General features: G+C 42.7%; 1 protein-coding gene across 3 annotated transcripts; it reads left to right on the forward strand.

The window, feature by feature from the left end:
• Positions 1 to 288: 288 nt before the first annotated feature.
• CEP57 (centrosomal protein 57) lies at positions 289 to 24,452 on the forward strand. 3 transcript variants are annotated; one of them, XM_066312937.1, is made up of 11 exons: positions 289 to 427; positions 5,410 to 5,566; positions 8,642 to 8,821; positions 9,146 to 9,267; positions 10,135 to 10,251; positions 16,124 to 16,201; positions 17,369 to 17,473; positions 17,632 to 17,712; positions 18,042 to 18,286; positions 21,736 to 21,880; positions 23,234 to 24,452. In XM_066312937.1, the coding sequence occupies exons 1-11, from the start codon at positions 389 to 391 to the stop codon at positions 23,468 to 23,470; spliced, it is 1,506 nt and encodes a 501-aa protein (XP_066169034.1). In that variant the 5' UTR covers positions 289 to 388; the 3' UTR covers positions 23,471 to 24,452. The 3 variants fall into 3 exon arrangements, with proteins under 3 accessions (XP_066169034.1, XP_066169036.1, XP_066169035.1); XM_066312938.1 differs by lacking the exon at positions 289 to 427 and adding an exon at positions 1,066 to 1,104 and having other exon boundaries at positions 23,234 to 23,611; XM_066312939.1 differs by lacking the exon at positions 10,135 to 10,251 and having other exon boundaries at positions 23,234 to 23,611.
• The last annotated feature ends 1,243 nt before the right edge of the window (positions 24,453 to 25,695 follow it).

Genomic DNA, 25,695 nt, shown 5'->3' on the forward strand with positions numbered 1-25,695 from the left:
GCCGCCAATCCCGCCGCGGGCGCCCTGCCCTGCGCCGGGCGGCGGCGGCGCCGCGGCTCTGCGATTGGCCGAGGCGCGGGGGGTCCCTCTGACAAAGGCCGGCCTCTTCCGCCCTCCTCCCTCTGCGCGTGCCCACGCACCGCCCCCCGCCCGCGCGCTTGGCTTCAGGGGCCCGCCCGGCGCCCGTCCCTCTCGATTGGCTGAGCGGCGCCCTCGGTCTTCTTTTATTGGACAACTATCATGTCACTCAATTCCGGGCTGCAGACGGGGCGGGTCTTAGGCCAGATCCCCCTTTCTCATTGGTAGACTGGGATGGCAGTCAAGCGATCCGTCGCGCGGGTGCTGTGCCTTAAAGTGACATGGGCTGGCGGGCTCCCTGACGGCCGACATGGCGACGGCGGCGGCTCAGCGCGGCCATCAGCACACGGTGGGGCTGGGAGAGGGGCCCCGCGGTGAGGGGCTGGACGGGCGGGAGGCTTCTGAAATCCTTGGGGTAGCGGCCGGGCCGTGCAGGGATGGAGGCTTGCCTGCCCCCAGCGTGCCGGGCGCCGTACAGGCTGTGGAAGCTGGCTTGTCTCTTAAATTAAATATAAATATTATATGTATGTATATTTAATATATACAGCAGCTATAATGACAGGTAATAATAATATCTATAATAGCTATATAATTATATCATTGTATACATGCGTGTGTGTATCTACATATATATATGGATGTTTACGTGTGTGTATGTGCATACATACGCATTTATGTGTGTGTATATGTATGTATGTGTATATATACGTGTGTATATATCGATATATATGTATGTATAAACCCATGATGCATGCACACACGTTTTCTAAAGCTGCAGAGAAAAAGATACTCTGCTATTGATCCGGCCCTCTTGCTGTCCCCATACCATGTCTGGAGATCCTGTTTGGAAGCGGACGGGAGTAGAATGTTGAATTTTGCTGTGGGAAATAAGGGGCCGTGGCTGTGGCAGCGCTGCTGGGCTGGCTCGGGGCTCCTGGCGCTCGCTCAGCCCGCTGTGTGCGGCGGGCACGGCAGGCCGGAGCGCCTCGGGGTGTTTGTCAGATGGAAACGCTGCCCTCAGCTGAGGTTTGGCTCTAGTAGATACCTGTGCCCTTGGGCGTGTGTGGGAGCACCTGGCGGGCTGGGGCAGGTAACCGCGGACCAGAATTTCCAACATTGCTCCCAAGGCGCTGAGTGTGGAGCAGCAGCGGGACACGTGGCTCGGCTGGGGACAGGTGACACGAGGAGGGAGCCTGTGTCACCTGTACTGAGCTCTGGACGGAGGCCGGCTGCCTCCACCAGGCTGACACCTCAAACAGAGTTCCAGTGGGGTGCTTGTTAGAAGTTTTGGCGTGACCTTTGTAGCTTTCTGGAATTAATTGTCTTTTTAGTTGCTTTTCCTTGTTTTGGCTTTCTTTCGTGTGGGGAAACTGTGCCTTACCTGTGCTTTGGAGGAGCAGAGATGGCAGGGCTGCAGCACGATGGTCTGCACTGAGATCACCTGTGGGGTTTGTGGTTTGGGGTCTCACTGGCTGGGTGGTGAGCACCCATGGCAGGGTTCCCTCCTGTGTGTCTCCTGCCCTGCAATGTGCTGCCATACTTACACCTGGGCCAGCAAGAGGAATTTGAGGACTCCTATCTCTTTCCTGACTAGAATTGTTTCTAGCATGCCTGGAGAAGGATGTCAAAAGACTCGTTTTAGTCTTCAGTAGGTAAATGTAGGCTGTTTAATCAATTTAGTTAGCCAAACAAAACTTTTTGGGGGAAAAAAGTCTGTCTGTACATGTTCAAAGAAAGAGACAAACCTTAACTTACTTTTTCTGAGCTTTGAAAGTAATTGCTTTTAATATGTCTGGCGGAAGATAGTTGACAAAAATTACTGTATTTTGCCAACGTTTTTTCCTCCCTGTTTGATGTCATTGCTTAACTAATTTAACTTTTTTATGTCTGTTTTTAACTAGAGATGTTATTGAAATGTGGGGTGCTGCTGACTCAGTCTATATCAGGGAGGCACAGCCAGCTCTTAACTTGGCCTGGGGCTGATAGGGGCTGTCCTTCCTTCCCCACTTACCTAGTACTGCAGTAGTGAGGTGGGGTAGGCTGCTAATTGAGTTTGTCCCTCCAAAATTGCTATGAAAGTTTGAGTAACAGGCTACTTGGATGTTTTATAATCACTACATTCAGTATCTCCTTATTTGGGGATTTTTTTTTCTCATTCCCTACGTAATTTTCCTGGGTTTGCTTCTTTAAAGTAAGTGCAAAGATTACTGTGTATCACTTAAAGCATTGCCAGTTATCAGTCTGCTTTTCTTCCTTTTTCGGTTGTGAGCATCCAGATGAGAACTGGCAATAGCACCCATTCTAATTTAATCTCTTTTTAAAAACTGTATGAGAGTTTGTATTCTTTTTTTCCCCCCCCCACTGTGTTCCGCCTTTGAGAGGTTTGGGCGGTCCCTGTGTGCTGGTGATGTGTTATCTCTGGTCTGTGTTTTTTAATATTCCCTCCTTTCTGCTTGAGTAGGCAGCTGATACACAGTGGTGAAAGGCATGAATTTTGGAAGGCAGTGTTCTCAGACCTGTGGAGATAAAACGTGCTTGGCTCACTGTTATGTAAGAGGGTGCACAGGCTCCTTGTGGGGCTGTTAAGCTTCTTCATTTACTACTCCGAGGCTTTAGTGTGGCTTAAGGAAGGAAAGGCTATGAGGGGTACCCTGAAAGAGAGGAGATGTAGTTAGCAAACGACCTAGCTGAGACTCAGAACAAATATATTGAATTCCATGATTGTATTTTTTTTTCCACAATTTTCCTGAGCATCAGAGCATGATACTCTCTGTGAGACTTTCCAATTAGGAACAAATTTAAATTATTTTAATGACTTGAGAGTTAGAGAAGAGCAGAGAATTGCTGTGATGTTTGAGCTTTGTGATGGGAAATTCCTTGATGCTTTGTAAACTTTCCCAAAGTACTCAGTCAAATAATTTAAAGTCTCTCTTATGAGACTGAATATAATATAAAATATAATGTATTACTATAATATATATTTTATGAATATAAAAAAGCACCACTCTTTTGCTTAAAAATAGGTAAGAAGACTATACATGGTAGCAGATTATTATTTAGACTGAAAAAAGAACGATTGCTATGTAATAGATGATATTCTAGTACAAATTTTTTCAGTAGCTATTTGAAGCAAATATTACACTATTACACTATTCAAGTGACTCTTACTATTACAAGTTACTATTACTAACTATCGAAGTTAGTTCCTTTTCCCTGCATCCAGGTGGTATTTAGATGTGTAACTTATCAAAAGCTTCAATTTGCTTTCCTTTCTGTCACTTTGGTGCTCCTGGGTTTTGAGGACATCAGCTTTTTCTTTCAGTTAAACTGCTGTTGGCTAGAAAAATGTTACTAATGTCAGTAAAAACAAGCAGAACTCCTTTACTTCGGTGGTTTTATGTAGTTACATTTAATTCTCACACAAGACTTTAAAGTCTTTAAAGACCTGTAAAGACACCAAGATAATAGTGACATCTAGGAGGATTGTAATACTGTCAGCTCTACTTTGGTTTCAAATTGCTTCCCCTTTTTCTTTTGTCTGTTTCATGGCGTACCTTTGGTTTGAATCAATAGCATACAGGATACTGATCTTTGAATCAATAGTTACTGTTTGGGTTGCTGAGGTACTGCCTGCTGCTGAAGTGCTGTGTTTTGCTCGGTCCATTTTTACTCCATCATTTGGTCTTTGTATTCTGTGCTTATCAAGGCCATATTCTCTAACACTGATGGCATTCGGGGTGTTAGCACCTAGCAGGCTTTTGATCAGATGTTCTGATTAGACTTATGAGGCTGCTGAGTGTGAAACAGTGTGTTTATGCATAAAACACTTGTTCAAAATAATTTTATTAAAATACTCTTAATTAGGAACTAGTGTTTTAATTCACTTTCTGTGGTAGCAAATGTGTGTGCAAATGCAGTTATTTTTTAAAAAAGCCATTATGTTGTGTAGGAAAATGTTACAAATGCAAATTGCAAAGCAGTCATTAAACTGTGCTTAGAAACACCAACTGATACATTCAGAGTAATTAGGATCCTAATTTTCTTGACCACAATGAATCACTTTGTTTATAAGAGGAAATCAGCTGTGTATGGGTTTTAAATCACTTTGAAATTTTCTTAAACTTTTTTTTCTCCGTAATTGGCTCCTTGTAATGCATTTTGGGCTATTGCGTAATTTGCTATGAGATACTTAATACTTTCTGTATTTTAATTTTGGTCATGATAAACTCCCAATGATTGGTGTTTGCAAAAGCACAAAAACACCCTGCCAAGATCAGCAATTGCTCATTTGACCTATTGATGAAGGGGGAAGCTGTAGGAGCTTTTCATCTGCCTCCAGCCTATCTTTCTTAGGCTGCCTTCAAATTCTGTCACTGAAACGTTTAGTGATGGGTGCGGTTGAAATAAGTTAAAAATAAGTATTTAATTTAATTTGTGTAGTTTGTGTATTATGAATGGTAAAGCTTATGCCAGGTAGTCAGTATTTGAGTTGAAACCATAAACACACTATTCTGTCTCCTCTATTTAGAAGAGCATTTTCCCAGCTAGGTGGTCCTTTCAGGTCATTGCAACATCCAAAGCGCATCAGGAGTTTGCAGAGTTGGTGCAGACTGCTGGGAAATCCGTGGATCTCTATAGCCATATTTTTCAGAAAAGCCTGAAGCTGATTTAAGAGTACATTACTGCTTAGAGGCAGGAGTACTTTCTTGATTGTTGTCTGCTGGTTTTCCTGTGCTGATACCACGAATAAGGTGTGGCATAAAGTCATCTGGATGTGTCTTGTGAAGTGCCATCTACTAATGGAAAGATAAGGAAGATGAATTGAAGTGGGTGGAGTTAGAGGGGTTGGGACTCACCTTGCTTTCCCAGCTGCAGTGTATCCTGTGCCCCATGTGCAGTCAGTGAGCTTTTGTGTTAGATCAGGGGGTGTAGAACCACAGTCCTGGGTGTGCCTTATCAGCTTTTGCCACCTTAGTGCAGTATCTCGTGCAGTATAAATGCAACCAGTCATTAAGAAGGTGGTTGTTTTCCATCTGATTGTAGATTGCCTTCTCCCAATAAGCAGTAGGCTGTACAAATAAATGGAAAAAGGGTAAATCAGAAACTAGTATGGGAAAGACATTCTTCTATTTGCCAATGTTTTAGTGGAAGGGAAGTTGGGTGTAAAAATGACATATCCAAAGGCTATAAAGAAGGAAGTACAGCTTTTGAGATATGAGTCTCCTGTAGCAGTACTTCTACACATCAGCTGATAGAATCTTGCTTTTCTTTGTTTTTGTTGTTGTGACAAAGAAACAAATATGCTGAATAACAGCTTTATTTTGTTTTCAGGATGATCTGCACAAAACTCATAACTCTGCATCAGCCACAGATGGACTCTCTTCAGCTTCATTTATAGAATATCCAAAGCACAAGCCATTTATTAATTCGGATTTGCAGCGTTCCCCATGGAAGCCAGTAATTCCATATCCTGAAAGCAACAGCAGAGGTAATAGTTCAGCAAAGTTGTTTGTTAAATGTTTCCAAATCATTGTAAAATACTTCCACATTTATGAAGGTTGCAGTCTTTTTATCCTTTTATCAATTCCCAGTGATGTCCAGGTCACCTCTTTTGTAGGTCCTTGGCACTTCTCTTTCCAAAGAACACCTGATGATAAAAGTCATCATACAGATGGAAAAAGGTGCTCCCCTTCAGTAGTAGGGAATTGAAAAATTGTCTGAGTACTTTGTGAAATTGTGCTGACATGTTTTCTTTGTCCCTTCTTCAATCTTCCTCTCCTTCAACCTTTCCTCTCCTGAGCTGACAGCTGAGTTAGAAATAAGGAGACTTTAGTTCCCAGAATGGTTTGGAGCAAAGGAAGATGTTTGGTCTGTTAAAATTGGAAGGCTTGTCATGGATGAAGGGTGTGTTGTGAGTTTTTGTTGTATCAGTGAATAATTAAAGGATACTGAGAAGGTTTCAACAAAGTACTGAACTGAGAGCTCACAACACCAAAAAGGGAGGCAATTTTACTCTCATGTATTCTTCTTGTTTCTAGGCTCTTCCTCCTCCCCCCTTTCCCACTCTGGTCCTGATGCTCATCTCCATATAAACAGATTGGTCTTGTATGAGTGGACATGAACAAAAACCCTATTCTTGGTTCATTTTCTGTTGTTTTAGTGAATTAGCTTGTCATGTAGTGAGACTTACTCCAGAGCTGCCTTGGGGTACATGAAGGGTACATCTCAAGGAGTTGGAAGTCCAGAGCAGGACCCATCTTCTGCAGAGCTGTTTTCCTCAGGGTCATTGCAGAAATGCTTCCTCTAAGACTGGAGTGTTATGGAGTCTTAAGGGTATGAATTACTTGATATTTTTTCCTTATAGGGAGAAAAGTGGGAAATGTTTAGGATGAATCCCAATGTTATCCAAACTAAGTAAAAAATGAGCATGATAGCCTTAAGTCCCTGTTCCAGTAACACAATTCATGTCTGAGTTACTAGGGCCTTGTTAATGACCTAGAAGGTGAAATCTCAGTTTTTGCAGCACTATTTAAAGTGCAGTATATACTCTCAAGGCCATCAGTTTTGAGAGTGCTATTGACACAACACTAAAACAATCTTTGCAGACAAAAAATTGGATGTGCAGGAAAGAGCTTCCTTATGAATTACTGATGTAGGTGGATTTTTGTAGAGTGTGCTGGATGTTGCATTAGCAATAAAGTTTTGACTTCCAAGTTTTCCCTTGGCAATTTTTTTTTCCTAATGGTGACTCTGCCAACTCTGAAATAAGGGTGAATGGTGGAAGACCATTGGAGAAATTATATCCCTTTTTAAAAACCAGAAAATGTTTTTATTTTCAAAAAATGTTTAAATGAAATGCAAGTAAATGTGGCTATGTACTGAAAGTTGAATCCAACACATGGATGATCCAGTATGCTTCTATTTTTGTATAGCTTTTAAAAATGCAGAAATGTTCTGGAGTGTATATTTTAGTAAATTTAAGGATATGGGAATTATTTTCAAATGGCAGAATTGATTTGATTGTTCTTGAGGGTCCTTGTTGCTCCTCCCATTCCTCATACTAAATAAATCTTAATGAAAAATCCTGAAATTGAGTATAAGAAATTCTGTTTCTTGTGGGTTTAGTGTCTTCGTGTTGTCATGTGTGTCAGCATGCACAGTTGGCTTTAATACTCTAATAGGAATGACTGAATGATACTTGCCCTGTTGGGTTTCACCTTTATTTACTCACTGTTTGAGTTGCTTCCTTGCTGTATTTTGTTAGTCATTATTGTGCATATACAGAGATTTCAATGTAGCTTTTAACTGTAATAGTAACAAATCTGTTTATTGTTTCAGCTATGCCCATTTCAACTGAATCCTAGGCACTGTAATGTAAATAGAGAAGAGGGTGCAATTGGTGATTCTGATATTGCAAATAGGGCCAAATTATCAATAGCTTCCTCTTAACTGTGACTGCTCTTGCTGCTTCTTATGTATGTAACAGGTTTGCATTTGTGTGATACTCTCATGTGCTGTTATTAATTTCAAGATTTGATGAATTTTTACTCTGGAATCTTCATTCTGATAATTATTTCTCCTTTTTCATTTTTAAAATTCTATTTTTGGTAATCTGATGCACAAACAATATGCAGTCTCAACTCTTCTAGTGCTCAAGCATTCTGTATTAAAGGGACATTCTTTCTCTGGAGTGGATTTAAGCAGAAAGGAGTGGGCTAATGTGACCTTGCAGATTAGTCTGCTATTTGAGCTGTGTGTACAGGTGTTCTTCTGTTTAACTTCAGCAGCACTGTATAGGGGAAAGGGTTTATGGTTATGGTTGCCTTCATAGAATTAAACAGCCCAGCTAAGAGACGTAATACATCAGATTACCAGCAGATGGTCTAATTGCAAGGTGATGTGAGTTCTATTACAGCTGCTTTTCTTTTTGTGGTGAAGAATATAGAAAGGCTTTGTTTAATAACTGCTAAAGCTGGGAGTGAAGCAGAAAGGGAAAATGGTTCAGCACAACAGATGTATGTTTTTAGGTGGGAGGGGAACACAAGTGCAGATCCAGAATAATTAAAAAAAAAAGTGCGCTTATTTATAAGGACTTTTACAGCTCTTCTGATAGCTAACTTTTACTATGCTGTGTGGCCATTCACGGGAACATTGTGTTTGCATATTTATTGTGGTAGGAGTAATATTAATATGGAGAATTGCCACTGTTGCAGCTATCTAGTTGTGACTTGTCGTTTCCTTTTGATAAAGGGTCAGAGGATGCACTGTTTGTTCCTAACTGACATGATATTTATATGCCTTGTTCTGGGAAATACTTGTATCTTTCCCAAATGTGTCAGGTGAAGGGTGTGCACTAAGGGCATCTGTTTGTTTGAGACTAGTTTTAGAATCAGTTATGGTTCAAAGGGAAACAGGTCTTAATTCCTGGAAGGGCTCTTGGATGCTGGTAAAGAGCACTCTGACCTTCTTACATAACATGCTTTAATAATAATGTTTCAAGTTCAGTGTTGTCTTGAAGTGGTTATTTAATGGTATCTAACAAAAGGTACTCGTTCAATTGCAGCGATATTTTCTGCTCTGAAGAATCTCCAGGAAAAAATTCATCGACTAGAGTTGGAGCGGTTTCAGGCGGAGGAGAATGTAAAACACCTCAGCAGGGAAACAGCAGGCTATAAAAAAGTACTGAGTGAACAAATGCAACATGAAGAACATGACAAGACTGAAGTGTCAAAGAAAAATCAAGGTTGTTTGCAAACCACGTATAGATACTATAGAACATTGATGTGGATGGAACTTGATTCCTATCAATGCATAAACCAATTTTAATTTACTTTGTTCAGCGTCTTTTAATTTGCAATGACATGGAGAGTTACAAAGAAATAAGGCAAATTTTAAGGCATTCTTTGTTTTAGGGATTTTTATGCATGCAAAAGTTCTTTAGGCATGTGTCTTAGGCATGTGTAGGTGCTTTTCTTGTTTGCTCTGAAACTGTCCTGAAAACAGCAACATAAAAATCCCAGGAACAAGCAATGCATATTTTCTACTTTCTGCCTTCTGTTATCTTCAGAACTGTCTTCTCAACTGGCAGCTGCTGAGTCTCGATGCAGCCTTCTAGAGAAACAGCTGGACTACATGAGAAATATGATCCAGCATGCAGAAAACGAGAAGTCACAGCTTTTGGAGAAACAGGTGTGTTCCCAAACCTATCTCAGGGTTAAATCATAAAAGTCATTGATTATGTCATGATTTTTCATAGTTACTGTAATTTTAATATCTTGAAGTGTGGATATCTACTTCAGCTGGCCTTCATTTACTTAGGTATAGATCGCTTCCCTGCTTAAATTTCCCAGTCTTCTCACGACCCTGGTATTTTCTTTGTGCACCTGTTTCTAAGGCAATAGTAGGCTCTGCTATTAATATGAATTGTTTGCTTCTGCAGGATTGGCTTACTGCAGTAGCTCATCCTTATCCTCCAGTGTTATACCTCTGTGCCACTGGGAAAAAGCCTCCCTTTTGTGTTTACAGTCTTGCAGGTCTTTGGGGATTTTCTTTGCTAGTGCTACTCCTGCTAAATTGGGGGTGAAATATTGATTCTGTAGAAATAGCAGGCAAATTTTTATTTCTCACCATCAGTGATTGGGATTTTGCATATATATAAAATGAACTTGAATTTTGTTTTATAGGCTTATGGGTCACCTAGAGCTGTCTGTTCACTGGTCTGTGTGGCTGTTCTGTTTCAGCCTGTTAAATGCTTACTGAAGGAAAAAAAAATCAAGAAATCTATTTCTAACTTACCTTTTTTTTTTTTTTTTTTACTGGGTTGAGTTGGAAAGAGGGAGAGACTGCAGAATCCTCTCGCAGATGTGGTTAAATGCTTGATTTCCCTACACTGGTGCAGTTTGTTCCCCAATTGTGGCACCATCTAAAAGTGCACAGAAGTTGTAGTTCCTTTGGGCTGTTCATGGGCCTCTTTTGTGCTCCAGACACAAGGTTTACTATAGTTGGTCTTGTTTTCTTGTGCTTATAATTGTTTTCCTTTTCACTTCTCCCTTCAAGGGCTCCTTGGAGAGAGATCGGCTTCTTGACCATTCGCATGTTCAGTCTAAATTGGAAAAGCTGGATATACTGGAAAAAGAGTACAGCAGACTAACTACCATGCAGTCCATAGCAGAGGTCTGTCATTTGTCTTGGATACTTTATCAGATTTGTCTTGTTTATTGTAATCTGTAGCTATATGGCAATAGCAGAGCTGAGCAAAACTTCGTGCTTTATAGTAAGACAGCAACTAAACTTCATTTTAAACTGGTGAAAACTTAAAAAGTTATTGCTGAAAGTCTACATTTCCAGGTAGGCTTTGGGTCACTGTACATTGCAAGAGTTGGAGTTTTATTATGCCTTAACAGTCTGTTGGTGTTCCTCTTTTGTGCTTAGTTGGTGCTTAGGCATTGTAGGGCTGCAGCTATTCCTAAGATCTTGACTTGCTTTGCATCCTACTGAATGCTAACAATTATTTTCTGTTACTAACTGGATTTGCCTTGACTTGTATAAATTTGATGTTTGGGATTTTTTAGCCCTCCTTATTAAGAAACACAATTATTACTAGTTATTTTGTGTGCAGACTTCTGGAATCTTATGTTGCAAGGCCTCTAGCACTGGGTGACTCCCTGTGGGTTTGAGTCAATCTGCCTTTTCAGGACTATTTGAATCAGTAGCTTCTACAAACCCAATATGACTGTTTGGTCATATTCTGTTGTGGCGAGTTCACCCTTGAATTTTTTATCATTTTTGTAGTTTTATGGTGAGAAATAAGACTAAATCTCACCATGGGCTGCAGGGGAACTTCTTTGCTGGCACCTGGAATACCTCCTTCTCTTCCCTTGTTGACTTTAGGGTCTCCAAGGCTTCTGCTTTCAAATAGTCTCACTCCTTGCTGCCATTCTGGCTGCCATTCCCCAGCAGGTTTTTTCCCCCTCCCTAAGTCTGTAATCCCAGAGGTGCTACCACCATTTCTGTTGGGCTCAGCCTTGGCCAGCGGTGGGTCTGTCTTGGAGCCAGCTGGCATTGGCTCTGTTGGCATTGGTTCTGTTGACATGGGGAGGTTTCTGGCAGCTCCTCAGAGAAGCCACCCCTGTAGCCCCACGGCCTCCAATGCCTTACCACACAAACCCCATACATCTCTGTCTGCCCTCTGTGGTATTGGCCTCTGACATCCCGTCCATGTACCTCTCTCTGCTGCTGTAAGAGAGACCATAAGTCTCCCAAGCCTGGAAACTGCAAAGAGCTTAGCCAGGGAGAGGCTTCCTTCTGCAAATTTCTTCCCTGTTCCCCCAAAAGGACCAGGTAATACATGATTAGATTGTGGTATTGTGGATGGCAGCTCTGGATTTTATCAAAATCATAGGCTTGCCACCCTGCACACCAGCCCTTAACCTTAGGTGGTGAAGTAGATGGTGTTTCTCCAGAAGTACATAAAGAGATGTTTGGTAGTAAATCTTTAGCTGCTTGGCTTGCTGCAGGACATTTAGATATTACAATTGCTCCTGGAAGTCCCAGAGCCAAAGCAGCTGCCAAGAAGCTTTTTAGATCTTGACACCCTGTTGTGGTGAGCTGCAGTTGTAGAGAACAAGTGCATTGTTTACTTAGGACAAACACTTGCAAAGAGAAATAGGAGTCTCCTGGGTCTTGTACTCTGAAAGTCGCAGTAATTTCCTCCAGTGTTAAGAGTTGAAATGATCTGTTCAGCAATTAGCATTTCCTTCTGAAAGGCTTTTACCAAGTTTTTGACTGGTAGTAGCTGAAGTTTGATGAGATTGTTTGCCTTGTTGTGCCTGGCCAGTGAAAATAATTTCAGCTGTATGGTTCTTTTTATGTTCTTTTCTGGATCAAACCAGAGGTCTTTGATTCTTTATCTTTAGGAATTGGTAGCTGTCTGTAGTGGTTTCACATTGGCCAATTTTGTTTTCCTGGCCAATGCACCGTTTGTGCAGTGGTTTGAGTGTCTACCATTTACTCTTTTTCCTACTGTGGGATACGATCAGGAAAAAGGCAAAGGAGGCTCAAACTTGAAGGGTATAGATTTATTAACACACACAAAAAGAAGAATGAGAATCAAAACGAAACCTTCAAAAACACTTCTCCCTCCCCACAAACTGTTCACTTTCCCACTGACAACATAGAGAAAATGCTGTGATTTTCAGTCAGTTTCATTATTTTAAAATAATCTGTCATCAGTTCTTGGAGAGAAGCCTCTCTTAGGATTATCATGGAGACATCACCTCAAGAGACCAGAGTTCTCTGGTGGCTCCCATGTCACAAATCTGCAGCCACCCAGGAATTCTGCAGACTCTGAATTCTTTTCCTGTTAGCTGCACTCATGGGCCATATCAGTCTACTTAGGGTACCATTAAAGGATGACTCTTCTAGTATAAAACAAGGGTTTCCTTCATCTTTCTCCAAAATCATCTTCATCTCAAGAAACAGAGGTCTCTTTTTCCCCTGCAAGCAAAGGGCTTCAAATCCCTTTATCTTCCTCTGTTCAAAATTCTCCATTAAATCTCAATTATCAGTCCATGACTATGACTAGAACTTTGCATCCCCCTAAAAAAAGCATTGTATATGTTATGGGGAAATTTTAGTCCATTCTCCATGGCCTCGTAAGAGAAGTCCAGCCCAAACAGGCAACTCCTCAGTCTTCCTCCAGCTTAGGGCTTTTACTCTCTCTTCGCGGAGTTGTTTCATGCCGTGTCTCGGGGTTCAGTGTCTCAGCAGGGTTCGCCCCGAGTGTCTCCTGCGCGGGAAGGGGTTACCCCGCCGGGTCACGCGGTGCCGGCGGCCGGTTGGACGCCAGCGGGCGGCATGGGGGAGGCTCGGCGGCGCCGCCCGGGCTCCGTGGCCCGGCTGGCCCACTGCCCCCCGACCCCGCGCTCCCCGGGGGTCGGCCCGGCCCGGCCCGGCCTCGGCGCTGCTCCCTGGGCCTGGGGGGAACATCTCCCCCGGCCCCGGCGGCGGGGCCGGCCCCAGAGTCAGCTGGATGGCGGCAGCTATGGCCTCCCCTGCCGCCCCCGCCGCCGTCGCCTGCGGAGCCGCCCGGCCGCTGCACGGCCCGCGTTACCTGCCGGCAGGCCCAAAGGGAGATGGAGCGTCCTGGAGTCGGCTCAGCTTTTTTTATGGGTATGCACAAAGTCCTGTCCGGCTTCCTTAAACCGCATCGTGGTTAAACGATGTGCCAGTCTCTAGAAATTGGTCTCTGATAGGTCCCTGTCCTTTCCAAAGGCTAAGATCCTTACAGGGAACTATTTCCCTTCAACTTAAAACCAAGCTGTGTTAACCCATGACACTATCACAATGAGATACGTTTTAGAGGAATAGGGTGTTAAATTCACACAATTTTGAAGCAATTCTAGGACCTGAAATGAATCTGTGATAACTCATTTTCCTTGTAACCAGTATGTGTTCATGAGCCATTTTCTGGTTGACAGGTCTGCCTGCCTCTGTGGTTATAGGCTATGTTCCTATGTGAGCATCTTATGTGTTAGTTGTTACCTGAATATCTTCAAAGAGTGACTGCACTCTCTATTCAGGGAGGCATTGCATCTGTTCCCTCTTTGATCTCTGCTGTAGTTGTGGCAAGATCATAGGGGAATTTTCAGGTTGAATCTGAAGCAAGAAATAAGAGATTGTTTCAGCCATGATGTGCTGAAATGGATGAAAAGTGGTGAGGTGATGGCTCATGAGTGAGCCGTGATGTATCTGCCACTTGAGCTCAGACACTGCGAGAGCATTTAATTTACTGAGAGCATTTAATCTCCCCAGAGCAACTACCTGGTGCTATATTGTCTTAAAGTAATTTGCTAATGTCAGTAGTGGCTGTGAAAAGGGAATGCTGAGATTCCTTTTTATGTGGAGTACTTACCCTGCAAATGCATTTGAGGCATCTTTATTTCAACTGTAGTCCTGCAGTGCACTTTCTGGACTGAGAGGATCTGAACATGTCTGTGTCTGGAGATGGAGTAAAGAAATGTGGCAGTTCCCAGAAGTGCAGTTTGGGCTGTGCTCTTGTGTGTAGCCAGATGGCCAGAGTTTGAATGTGTGTGTGGATGACATGTTCAACAACTGTAGTTTTTGGTAATTGATCTTAGTGCTAACAGTGAGACTTAAAACCACACCACTTCCCCCCATCCCCCCAGTTCTATGGGTTGGGCAAAACACTGGAACAGGTTGTCCACAGAGGTAGTAGATGCCCTGTTCCTAGAAACATTCAATATGAGTTTGGACAAGGCTTTTAGCAACCACCTGGTTTAGTGGAAAGACTTAGGTGACTTTTAAAGGTCCCTTTCAACCTAAACCATCCTATGATTCTGGGATTCTTTGAGTAGGTGGTTGCATGAAATTAATTTTCTGTTAGGAAACAGGTCAAAAATAGACATTGAAATATTTTATTTCTATTTTGTCATTAAAGTTTTTTGCATTGGCTCCTGGGGATTGAGTGGATGTTCAGGCAGCCTGGTGCTGACCTGCAGTCTGCCTGCTGCTGCTTGCAGCACTGTCTTACATGATGGGCAGTGTACTGCAGGGCAGGGTCTGCTTACTTGGCTCTGTGGCCTCTCTCTTAGTGACAGTAATCTGCATAATACCACCTCCTATAAATAAGAAAAAAATATTTGGGGAATCTAACTTGGGTGTATAATTTCTAACAGGGTCTGTCACAGATGATACAGTAAGATATATTCTGGCTGTGTAGTTTGAGTTGCAGACTGCAGCTGAACAGGTAGCTGAGGGAATACTCATTCATTTCAGAAGCTGGCCTTAGCCCAGCTTCATGTCAGTCTTTATTTTAAGCAGAATATTTTCCTCAGTATTTTAATACTAAAAATTCTGTCAGACTTAAGAGGTTAATAAAAGGTCTTTGAGACTGACACATGGACATCAAGAGTTGCGTCAATAACTGTAAAGGGCAGAAGGTGATTTTAAGTTACCTGGAATACCTTTGTTTTGAGTAAATAAAGGAAATCAGAATGATCCTTTCATTCGAAAGGAGAAGTTGGTTTCTTTATATGGTGCCTTTGTCCTCAATGTTATCCAGGCTTTTGCCTTTTAACACCTTTGTATATTCTTGCAGTTAGTATTTAAGTAAGTCAGATTTGAAACATTTAGTACCTCAGTGTAGTGGGTTTATAAACAAAACAAGTGTAGAAATACAGCTGTCACTCTGTATAGCATGCTTTTCTAGCTTTAATTTGATTAGTGGCTCTGTGAATTATCTTTGGAGGAAGAGAAGGGAAATTGTTTTGGGTACTGGAGCTCTGGATTGTTTTTTTCACTACTCTATAAAGCCAGAAAGCTACTTGATAACTTTCACATTGGAATTTCAGTATATCTTGTTTAAACAATGTTTTCATTTTGTTGGAGGCTTGCAAAGAAATGTGTGCTTTCTCCCTTAACCTTTTCCTTTTAAAATGAGTTCTTATATGCTTTTGTGATAAAAAGATGAAATTACTTCAGTTTTATTTAAAGGTATCTCAGGGGCATCATACTATGTTTCTTCTTTATTAGGAAGGTAGCTAGATATTCAGAAATTCTTTTCTTGTAAGAGTGTAAGTTACAGATTTGAGCAGAACTACCATTAGTGGTCTAAATAAAGCAAGTCTTCTCTTGCCTTATATTGACACGTCTTTGTTAGCTCTTTGTAGTACAGAATCTTGGAGGATAATGTACACAAAGCAAATTACTGTCTAGGGTGTTTTTACCACTGAAGAGAAAGAGCCTTGTGTATTGCCCTGTGTGTATTTGGCTATGACTTACTTTCACAATTGGTATCTGAAGTTAAGAACAGAAAAATCAATTTAAATGTTAAGCATAAGCTCTTGACTGCTGTATTGATGCCTATACAGGCAAAGTATCAGCAATCATTCTAATGCTCAAGTCTTAATTTATCCTTAAGTCATAAGATGAACTCAAAGTTTTGTGCAAGCTTTTAGTATTGTAGGCTTTAGGAAAAAAAATTGTTTCATTAATAATGCTATTATTTTTACTCAACTTTGACTAGAAAAAAATGAAAGAGCTGGAACAGAAGCTTCATGAGGAAGAACATGCAAGGAAGCTTGTTCAGGAAAAAGCAGCTGAGGTAACCAACAGGAAATTTCTTTTGTACTGGTATGCACTGTAATTAGCTCTTCCTTTTTATCAACTTTTCAGCTTAGCTTACTGAAATTGCCTCCCATCTGCCTCACAGAATAGTGGAATCTTGGTTTTAGTTTTGTTTGTTGGTTGGTTTTGTTTGGTTGGGATTTTTTGTGGGTTGCTTTTTTTCCTCCTGCCTGGAGTACTCAATGTTCTGAAGTTCTCTGAGCTTTTTGGAGACCTCCTTCTAGCACCACGTGCACTGAAGCTTTGATTTCTTTACTAAAAGTTGGAAAAGAGGAGTAGAAATTCAGACTAATCCATGACTGAGTATGCATGGGAGCCTCTCAATAGATCAAAGTCAACAAATGGGCTCCCTTGTTTATAACTAATTAAAATACTGTAGAAGGAAGCAAAAAAGAGGCAACATACTCTTGATTATGAGCCCTTAAGGATGCTGGCTGGTCTCCTAAGCTGAAAGTGTGGTGAATTAAGCATTCATTGTATGCTGGAGAATTATGAAGGTAATGTGTTAGGCTGTAATATTAACCTTTGCCGTGAGTTTGTTGTGCTGGGGAAAGGAGCGTCTCAAATAAATCATGAAATATTGTGCTGTGGATGCTTCTTCAGGAGAGGATTTCTAAAGCCATGCTGTATCTTCCTCTTGGACAGCAAAGCATGTGAGGACTCTCACTGCTGACAGGAAATTCTAACCTTAACTCTTGTAGTAGATGCTTTGGTGGTTAGTTGTTTTTTTTTTAATGTTGCTTGATTGGTTATTTGGAGGATTTTTTACTGTCAAATTTAATAGAACAGGAGTAGTTGCCTAGAAACTATATATTATGGGATCAACTGATCATGGTTGGGTGGCTTGAGCTCTCCCAGTACCTTGCCAAGTGTGAAGCACAGCTGATGTTTTGGAACTTGCCTGCATGGGACTAATGGACTAAGGCTAATTTGCTGATTTACTGGGATCATTGGTGAGTAGTGCTAACAGAGGAAATATTTAATGTTTAAGTTGACCTTTGACTGCAAAAATATCCTAAAAAAAATTGCAGGCCTTGCTTCTGGAGAGCCTATGTTTTAAAAATTCTTTGAGTTCTCTGCTTGCACTGGCTCTGATTATTTATTAATATAATTTTAGTAACTCCCCTTATTGCTTCAATTGTAGCTTCAGACAGGCCTGGAAACCAACAGACTACTGCTTGAAGCAGCATCACCACTGCTTTCTCCAAAAGCAAGACACCCCAGGAAAAAAGCTAAGCACCCAGAGAAGGTAGGGTCTGGGGAAGAGAAAGGCAATTACTGAGGAGTCAAGTAAGGTTGTGTATATGTGATCAGAGAGCAGGTTGCCTCTTTTCCTACAAAGCAAAGGGAAAGTGGGTTTGCTGTAGTATAATTTTTGCTAAATACTTGTCTCTTCTTTCTTTCCAGAAACGCTCTCCTGTAAGACATTCCACTGTGCAGCCCCATTATAGATTGTGTCTGGGTGATGTCCCCTTTGTGGCTGGGAAGGTGAGCTGATTAATTCCAAAGCTTAGAGCTCCTTAAGGGACTTTGGCTTGGTGCGCTCCTGACACCCAGTGGCCAGATCAGTTAATTTTTTGACACTTTCCATACAGATTGTCTTTGAAATACTTGTTGGATATTGACAACTAGCTGAGCTGGTATTTCCAAAAATGGGCCTGCACTATGCTGCTTGACAAGATGTTCTTGTTAGTGCATATTAATTCAAACAAAAATTACCTTCTTGTCAGCAAAATGAAAGTGGCTGTTTTTAAATGCTCTCCAGTATGACTGAGTTGTTGATAATGCCATATAAAAGAAGTCTCTTCTCCTTGCAGTCTACCAGTCCCAGTCACTCTGTTGCTGCCAACGTGCAACACGTGCTACACCTGATGAAACATCACAATAAAGCTTTTTGTAACCGGCATGTGGTAAATGATACTCCGCTAGCAAGACCCAGCAGTGTTGGTCGTGCTGCCAGCAGGAGCAGAAGGTCATGCCTGCCCATGGACTCGTCCTCATCTCAGGAAGGGATGTCAGAAGTAGTGCTGGCTTTACAAGATGAACTTGGACAGATGAATTTGTGAGTGTGGTATAGTTTCTTCTGTAGATTATGAATGCAGATGTTCCATATTTTTGCCTTATTGCTTTGAACTTGGAAGATTTTGACTGACAAAGTTCTTAGTTTAGGAAATCTCTAGAGTGTAATCTTTGTCTTGCTGGCTGCAGAGGTTGTCAATTCTCCTTGCAGTTAGAGGATCTGGTAAACAGTTTGGACACCAGACCACTGCTTATGTGCAGCAGTATTAATTTCAGAAGAGGCAAGGGAGAAGTGTGGTCATGGCCCCAGAGCAGTGGACTGTTGTGGACCCAGCCAGCACAGGACCCTGCTGCCACTCTCACACCCCACACCCATCCCTCCCCCATGTTGGGATGGGCAGTATTCAGCCCTCACACTGTACCATTTATGTCCTGCCCAAGCCCCACACTTTCCAATATGTCCCAATTAACCACCATCACCTCTCCAGTCTTTTGATGTAGATACTCACAGATATCATTCCTGTAGTCTATGGACTATCCCTGTACTAGTCCATTGAGTTAATTTAGCCCATGAATTTGGACTCAGCTGTTGTAACAGTCTTTCAGGGCAGGAAAAAGTGGTGGGTGAGTAGCTGAATGGCTGAAGTGACTTGGAGGTGCTGGTAGATGAGAGGCTGGACATGAGCCAGCCATGGGCATTCACAGCCCCTAAAGCCAATCTCATCCTGGGCTGCATCCAAAGCAGTGTGGGCAGCAGGGCCAGGGAGGGGATTCTCTCCCTCTGCTCTGCTCTGGAGAGACCCCACCTTCAGTGCTGTGTCCAGCTCTGGAACCCCAAACATGAGAAGGATGTGGGTATGCTTGAGTGAGTCCAGAGGAGGCTGACAGAGGGCTGGAGCACCTCTCCCTTGAAGACAGGCTGAGGGCAGGGGTTGTTCAGCCTGGGGAAGAGGAGGCTCCAAGGACACTTCATTGTGGCCTTTCTGGGTTCAAAGGAGGCTATGAGAGAGCTGGAGAGGGACTTTTTACCAAGGGTATGTGGTGTTTGCGTGAGGAGGTAATGACTTTAAACTGAAAGAGGGCAGACGTAGATTAGATATTAAGAGAAAATTCTTTACTTGAGGATGGTGAGGCACTTGGGCAGGTTGTCCAGGGAAAGTGTGGATTCCCATCCCTGGAAACATTCCAGGTCAGGTTGGATGGGGCTCTGGACAGCCTGTTCTAGTTGAAAATGCCCCTGCCTATGGTAGTAGGGAGTTTGGAGCTCAGTGATTTTTAAGGTCCCTTCTAATCCAGATCATTCTGTCACCACCTGTTCTTTGACCTTCAGCAGCCCCACATCAGAAGGGTCCTCTGAGAGACAAGGCAGGGTAGACAGATGGTTTATTTCCATTGTCTCCAAGGCAGCTATATGGAAAGCCCACCAGTAGTACCCTTTTGAGTCCTTAAAAAGCCCTTGCCTGAGACAGTCTCTGCCAAGGGTGCACAGAGCCTCTGGGCCAGTCACAGTGGGGTGCTTTTGCCAGTCATTTTGTCTGGCTGGTTTCAGCCTCTAGGACCATCAGCTGTTGGGATGTCACTCCAGAAATACAAATGGGTTCTACCCCTGTACACCTTGATGGCATTAGGGTACACTGTGCACCAGGGTCTGCTAAAGCCTTGCACTCTCATGGGGCTGATGTGCCCAGACCATCTGATACACACAGTCCAGTAAACCTCTCCTGTACCTAGCTGGAGACAGGGCTCCTCTAATATTGGTCCTAGGATTCTCCATTTCCTGTAAAAAATAATTAGAATGCCTTTCCATAAGATAAGGGATGAGATCAGGCCTGCCACTCTGCCTGGGAAATGCCCACTGAAGACTTAAGTAGCAACTTTCCTGGAAGAATTCCAATTTGTGCTTGTTTTTTTTATTGCAATTCATGTACCTGTGGCCTCTATGGTTGAGGTAAAGGTTTTCCATCCCACTTCATGTTGTCCCTGTGGTCCCACAGGGAGACTCGGGATTCCCTGTGGTGTGTGCCCTCTATACCTTGTCTCTTGTGTAGAAGGTGGCTTATTCTGTTGTGGTTTAATCAGCAGCTCGTTCCCATGCAGTTGCTGGCTCACTGTCCCCAGACACAAATCCTCCCCTGATCTGACCCCCATTCAGCACCATGCTGGATCCTAACACGGGGAGCACGCTGGTTTTAACTCCCATGGGGTACTGCGAGTTCTCACAGGCCGCTGTCTGAGCCGGGAGCAGAACGGGAAGGTGTGGGACCATGTTCCCCCCCCGGGCCGGCTGAGCAGGGAAGGAGACAGGTGTAATTACAGCGATTCCCCAGTAGACGGCTCCCGCAGCCCGCTGAGCACACCCATTCCCCCCAGGAATTGCGTGGTTCCGTGGCACCATAAACCAGCATTGCGACCTGCCACTATTAAACCAGTACAGCAGTGCCCAGAAAAGATTTGTCTTATCTCACTGTGGTCAGACCTGTCATTAACTCTTCATGGCCCACGGTGGGTGCCAGAAAATACTGTCTTGGTTTAACCCCAGCTGGCAGCTAAGCACCACCCAGCTGCTTCCCTGCCTCTCTGCTCTGGTGGGATGTGGAGGGAAATAGGGAAAAGGAAAAAACCCATGGGCTGAAACAAGAACAGGTTAGTAACTGCAGTAAAGTAAGATGTAATGATAATCGTAATGAAAAGGGGAGAGAAGTAAAATCCAAGGTAAAAAAGCATGTGATATGCAGTACAGTTGTTCCCTACCTGCTGACCAGTGCCTGTCCCCAGCAGCAGTGGTACCCTCATGGCTAACTCCTCCTAGTTTATATACTGGGCATGATGTTCTGTGGTGTGGAACATCCCTTTGGCCAGTTTGAATCAGCTCTCCCAGATACCTCCCTGTCCCAGCTTCTTGTGCCCCTGCTCACTGGCATAGCAGGAGAAACTGAAAAGCCCTTGGCTTAGGAGAAGTACTGCTCAGCAACAGTGAAAACTTCAGTGTTATCAACATTAGTTTTGTACTGAATCCAAAACACAGCAATGTAACAACTACTGAAAATGAAAACACTATCCTAGCCAAAAGCAGGATCTGGACAAATAGTCAGTTAAAGGACAGCTTTGCTGGGTGTTTTGCTTCTCCTTGTTAACAGAACATGAATTGCTACTGTACTACACAGCTGCACTAGGTACAGATACACAAAATATTAACTGACTGCTGAGATCAAGCTCTCAAGGCGTTATTTGATCATTCTGAATATGCATTTTGAAGTTGAAAGCTACTTAGGTTATTGAGACAGGATAATGAAACAGCCTGCCACCATGATGTGCTACTGTAACAATGCTGCAAACCGGCAAAACTGTTCCTACTGGTTTGTTATGGTGTGTTGAACCCGTCTGGCTGCTGATGCTGTGGTTTCCTAGAAGTGTTATTTCTGAATTTGGTACAAGATGTAGAAGCCAATGGAGTCTTGATGGTAACCTTGTCCTGTCTGAATTATGTGCTAGTGATCACCAGCAGCTGTCAAAGCTCATCGAGGAAGCCCCAACTATTGCAGTGAAGGAAGAGCTGGAGAAGGAACTTGAGGCACTGGTGGCAAGGATGGAAGCAAAGACAGATCAAATCAGCAAAATTCGGAGACATCGTTTGCAGGTGAGTTTCTTTTGCCTGTGTTCATGCTTATATAGAGTTGCTGACTTAAGCACAGGTTTTTTAATGTTATATCCTAATCTAGCAGAAATAGAGTAATATTGTCTAATTCTGCCTTTGGTGTCCCAAAGTTAGTCTGCATACCTGCATCTGTCCCAGTAGTTTTGCAGAAACATTGTTTCTGTCACCCTTGTGCCCACTCTTCACCCTGTCCTGGACAGAGCTTTCACATCTCTTCTCACATTGCATTTTACACTCCTCTTGTCTCTTGGACACTGTTGAACAGTTTTTCTTTACTTGGAGTAAATGACCTATTTATGTTTTGATTTGCATTTTTTAGGACTCAAAATACCTGTTTTGCTTATAACTTTTAGAATGTTTTGGATATTCTTTTCATTCAAAGCTATAAAACATATTGGTTCTCCATTTTCTTTTGTCTTCATTAATTTTAGTGAATTTCTTTCTAAGAGCATAACCCCATGTGTTTAATCTGGTTCAGTTCATAGGAACCACGATTCACCCTCACCTGATGTAACTTACACACAAAACACATGCTGAGCCCTGACATCCAGAATGGAGCTGTGAAATGCTTGCTGTCAGAAGCATTACTCACTTTTGATATCTTACCTTCAGAGGAAGTGCTGCAGAGAAGCAGATGTGCTGTAGTCCGCAGCAGTAATGATGCTGCATGTGCTAATGGCAAAATTTTAGGAGCTGCGGTTTAGGAAAACGGCTGCATGCTGTCAGCTAGGAGCAGGGAGCACCACCACCTGCAGAGAGAGGAGCTATAGAAGCCAGCCCTGTTGTGGTTGGGGAGTATGAATGAGTCTGAACCTCAGACTGTCCAGTTCCTCATTCAGTCTTTGCTGGGGAGTACTGAGACTCACATGCTGGGATTTTACAGAACTGTGTGTGGATACCACCTTTTCACCCCAGCAGAGCTCTGGTATTCTTTGAAAGCTACACCTCTGATAGTTATAGCTATTAACATTACTAGTATGTATGTAAAAACCCCTTGCTTTGTTTTCTCTTTTTAGTCACTGGATGGTAACAGTGATAAATCAGCTTTTTTCATCTGCATCTTTTTATGTTACATTCCTGATAGCAATGTTCTCCCATAATGAACTTCTAAGTTTTTAGAGAGGTGGTAGATCACTCTAAGCTAAACACAGCTCTAAAGATGCAAATATAACAATGCTTTCTAAAGAAAATAAAATACCTACTTTCCAGCATGACTTGGAAACAACCATTTGCTTACCTGGGTGAGATAAGTGGTGGAATATATTTCAGCTGATTGAAGGAATTGCTGAACATAAAACTGAAACAAGATCACTTCCTGATGTTTTTCTCTTTCAGCTAGAGAGACATAAGAGAGAAAGCAAGCCCAGAAAGACTTCTGCTAAACAAATAAAAGACAGCAGGTTCCCAGTCAGTGAGGTTAAAGTAACAACTACAGTAACCACAAAAGGAAAGAATGCAGGTCCCATCAAAGTGAAGCCTGGAGAGAAGAGTCGGAAAAATCTTCAGTTGCTGAGAGACATGCAGACCATAAAGACTTCACTGCAGAAAGATGATATCAGCTGGGACTACTGACTCTTCTGCAGGAGAGGTTCTTGAACCACCCTGGCCAAACTTACATTCTGGATCTAAAGCAGCTGCCATTCTTGCTGTGTGGAAGGACTACTCTATGCTAAGCACACTTATGAAATACAGGCTTACAGGCTCTTGGCTCTCGATCCCTGAATTTGTGTGTATTATGGTCTAGCTTAAATCACATTCCATTTTCAAGGTACATGACCAGTGAATCTTAACAATAGGGCTCCCCCAGTTCCCTATGTTATGGTTCCAGCAGTCTCTGTGTTGTTCCAGCACACCAAGCACTGCACATTCATGTGGCTTGGTGTGTGTGTGATGTGCCAGTGCCATTTCATGCTGTTGATCTGGGAGGCGTCTCAGGATGCATCTTGTGTGAAAACAGTGCTGCAGCCCTGGGTGTTGAGGGCTTTTGTCAGTTCTGTGTGCAGCTGCAATGACTCCATCTCTGGGAGTGTCTGAGGGAGAACAGGTAACCCCTTCAAAGGTGTTCTCTGGGGGTCTCTTCAGAAGGTGTCCCTGGTTCTTGTTCTGCTGTGTTGCATCAGTGGCAGTGGATGTTTGAGTACTCAGAAAAGGGATGAAGTAACTTATGAATTATGTTGCTTAATGATCAAGTGAATTTTTTTCTACAGAAGTCCTGCTTTAGGAAAAAGCTGTAGGATAGGGGGTAGTACCCTGTCTAGCTGACAGCTTTGGGTGGTAAAGGAATGAGAGAAACTACAAGTGTTTTTAACTGCAAGTGCCTCAATTGTGCCATTTGGTCCTGGCGTCTTGCTTTTAACTTGAAGTATGTGCTTTGATGAGCTATCAACTTTGGTAGTAGTGCAATTAAGTTTGTGCTCTCACTTGCACAGCTGATTAAATGTTATTTATTATGTTAATAATTTAAATAATTTCCTATTAATGGAATGCATAGAAGACCCAGATTACCTGTATATACAGTTGAAAAATAATAAAGCCAGCTTGCCTGATGAATGAATTGTGGGAAAGCTGCACTTCCTTTGTATTAGCTGGGTGTTTGCTGTAGCACTGTGCCACAGCCTTTCATGGCAAGGTGTCTTCTCCCTGGTCAGGGTGATGAATGAGAGCTGCAGGTAAGGTTAGAGTCAGACTAGTCCACTCTTGCCTGTAGCTGAACAGGCAGGAACTCTGCAGGGTCAACACAGGCAGGGAGAGGGTTGAGTTTGTTGCCTGCAGTGCCGGTGATCCACCCAGCTTGTCTCCTTGCTTGTAAGGCACATAAGGTGTTAGCTGCTGTTAGACGTGTAGTGGGAGTAACCACCTAAAGAGCCGTTTGTGCCTGGGTCCTGAATAATCAGTAGCTGAAACTTACATTTGGTCATTTTACTTGAGAAGGACTCAGGAGATAAGCTTGCTCAAAGATGGGTTAACTTCAGCATGACCTCAGGCTGTCCTCATCCAGCTCCTTACTGGTGGAGGGCTTAGGAGTATTTTGGGCTCCATCCATGCTGCCTACAGTGAATGAATGAGATGCCCAAGGAGCCCACTGGGGTTGAGAGCATCAGGGAGCATCCACTGAGTTGATCACAAATCATCCCAGTGAATTTAGGCATAAGTTACATAAAAATGTGAGTCTTTTACACAGAATGTAAATGAATCTTGTTTTTCTGTCATTCAGAATTTGTTTTAATAATGTGAAAGACCCTCTACAGAAGAATGAGAGCAATTTGGATTTCACATGCTAAACTTACATTGCTATTTTTTTAATGTCTGTATGTCCTGCAAGTCCCTTGGAAAACCACATAGTTGAAAATAAGAGCACAGAATCTTTATTCTTTTATCCATTTTTTTTTAATGTTAAGGAAACCAAACAGCCTTCATCAAGAAACAAAATATACACACACAGTCAGTTTGCTAATACAGAATAATGCTTTAAACCATCTTATGTAGTGATTGTACGTAAGAGCAGACCTGCCCTTTAACCTCAAAGCAGATCCAAGTCCTAACAAAGTATTTTGTGTGGATTCTTTGCACTACTGAACCATAATGTGTCAGGCCACCCTACAACAAATGTGGTGATGCTGTGCAGCCTGTTACTCATCCTGTCAGAAGGTGGCTGTGGATTCTCTGTAAGCACAGTGTGGTGATTGCAGCAGTAGAGCAGGCAGAAGTGGAGACTGCAGGAGGAAATGACTGCTAACTGCCTTGGAAGGAATGTGGCTTTTGAAAGGCTGTTTCTTAGGTGGAAATGGGTCTACTCT

Source organism: Sylvia atricapilla, chromosome 2 (assembly GCF_009819655.1).
Source record: "Sylvia atricapilla isolate bSylAtr1 chromosome 2, bSylAtr1.pri, whole genome shotgun sequence".
In the NCBI taxonomy this organism is placed as follows: Eukaryota; Metazoa; Chordata; class Aves; order Passeriformes; family Sylviidae; genus Sylvia; species Sylvia atricapilla.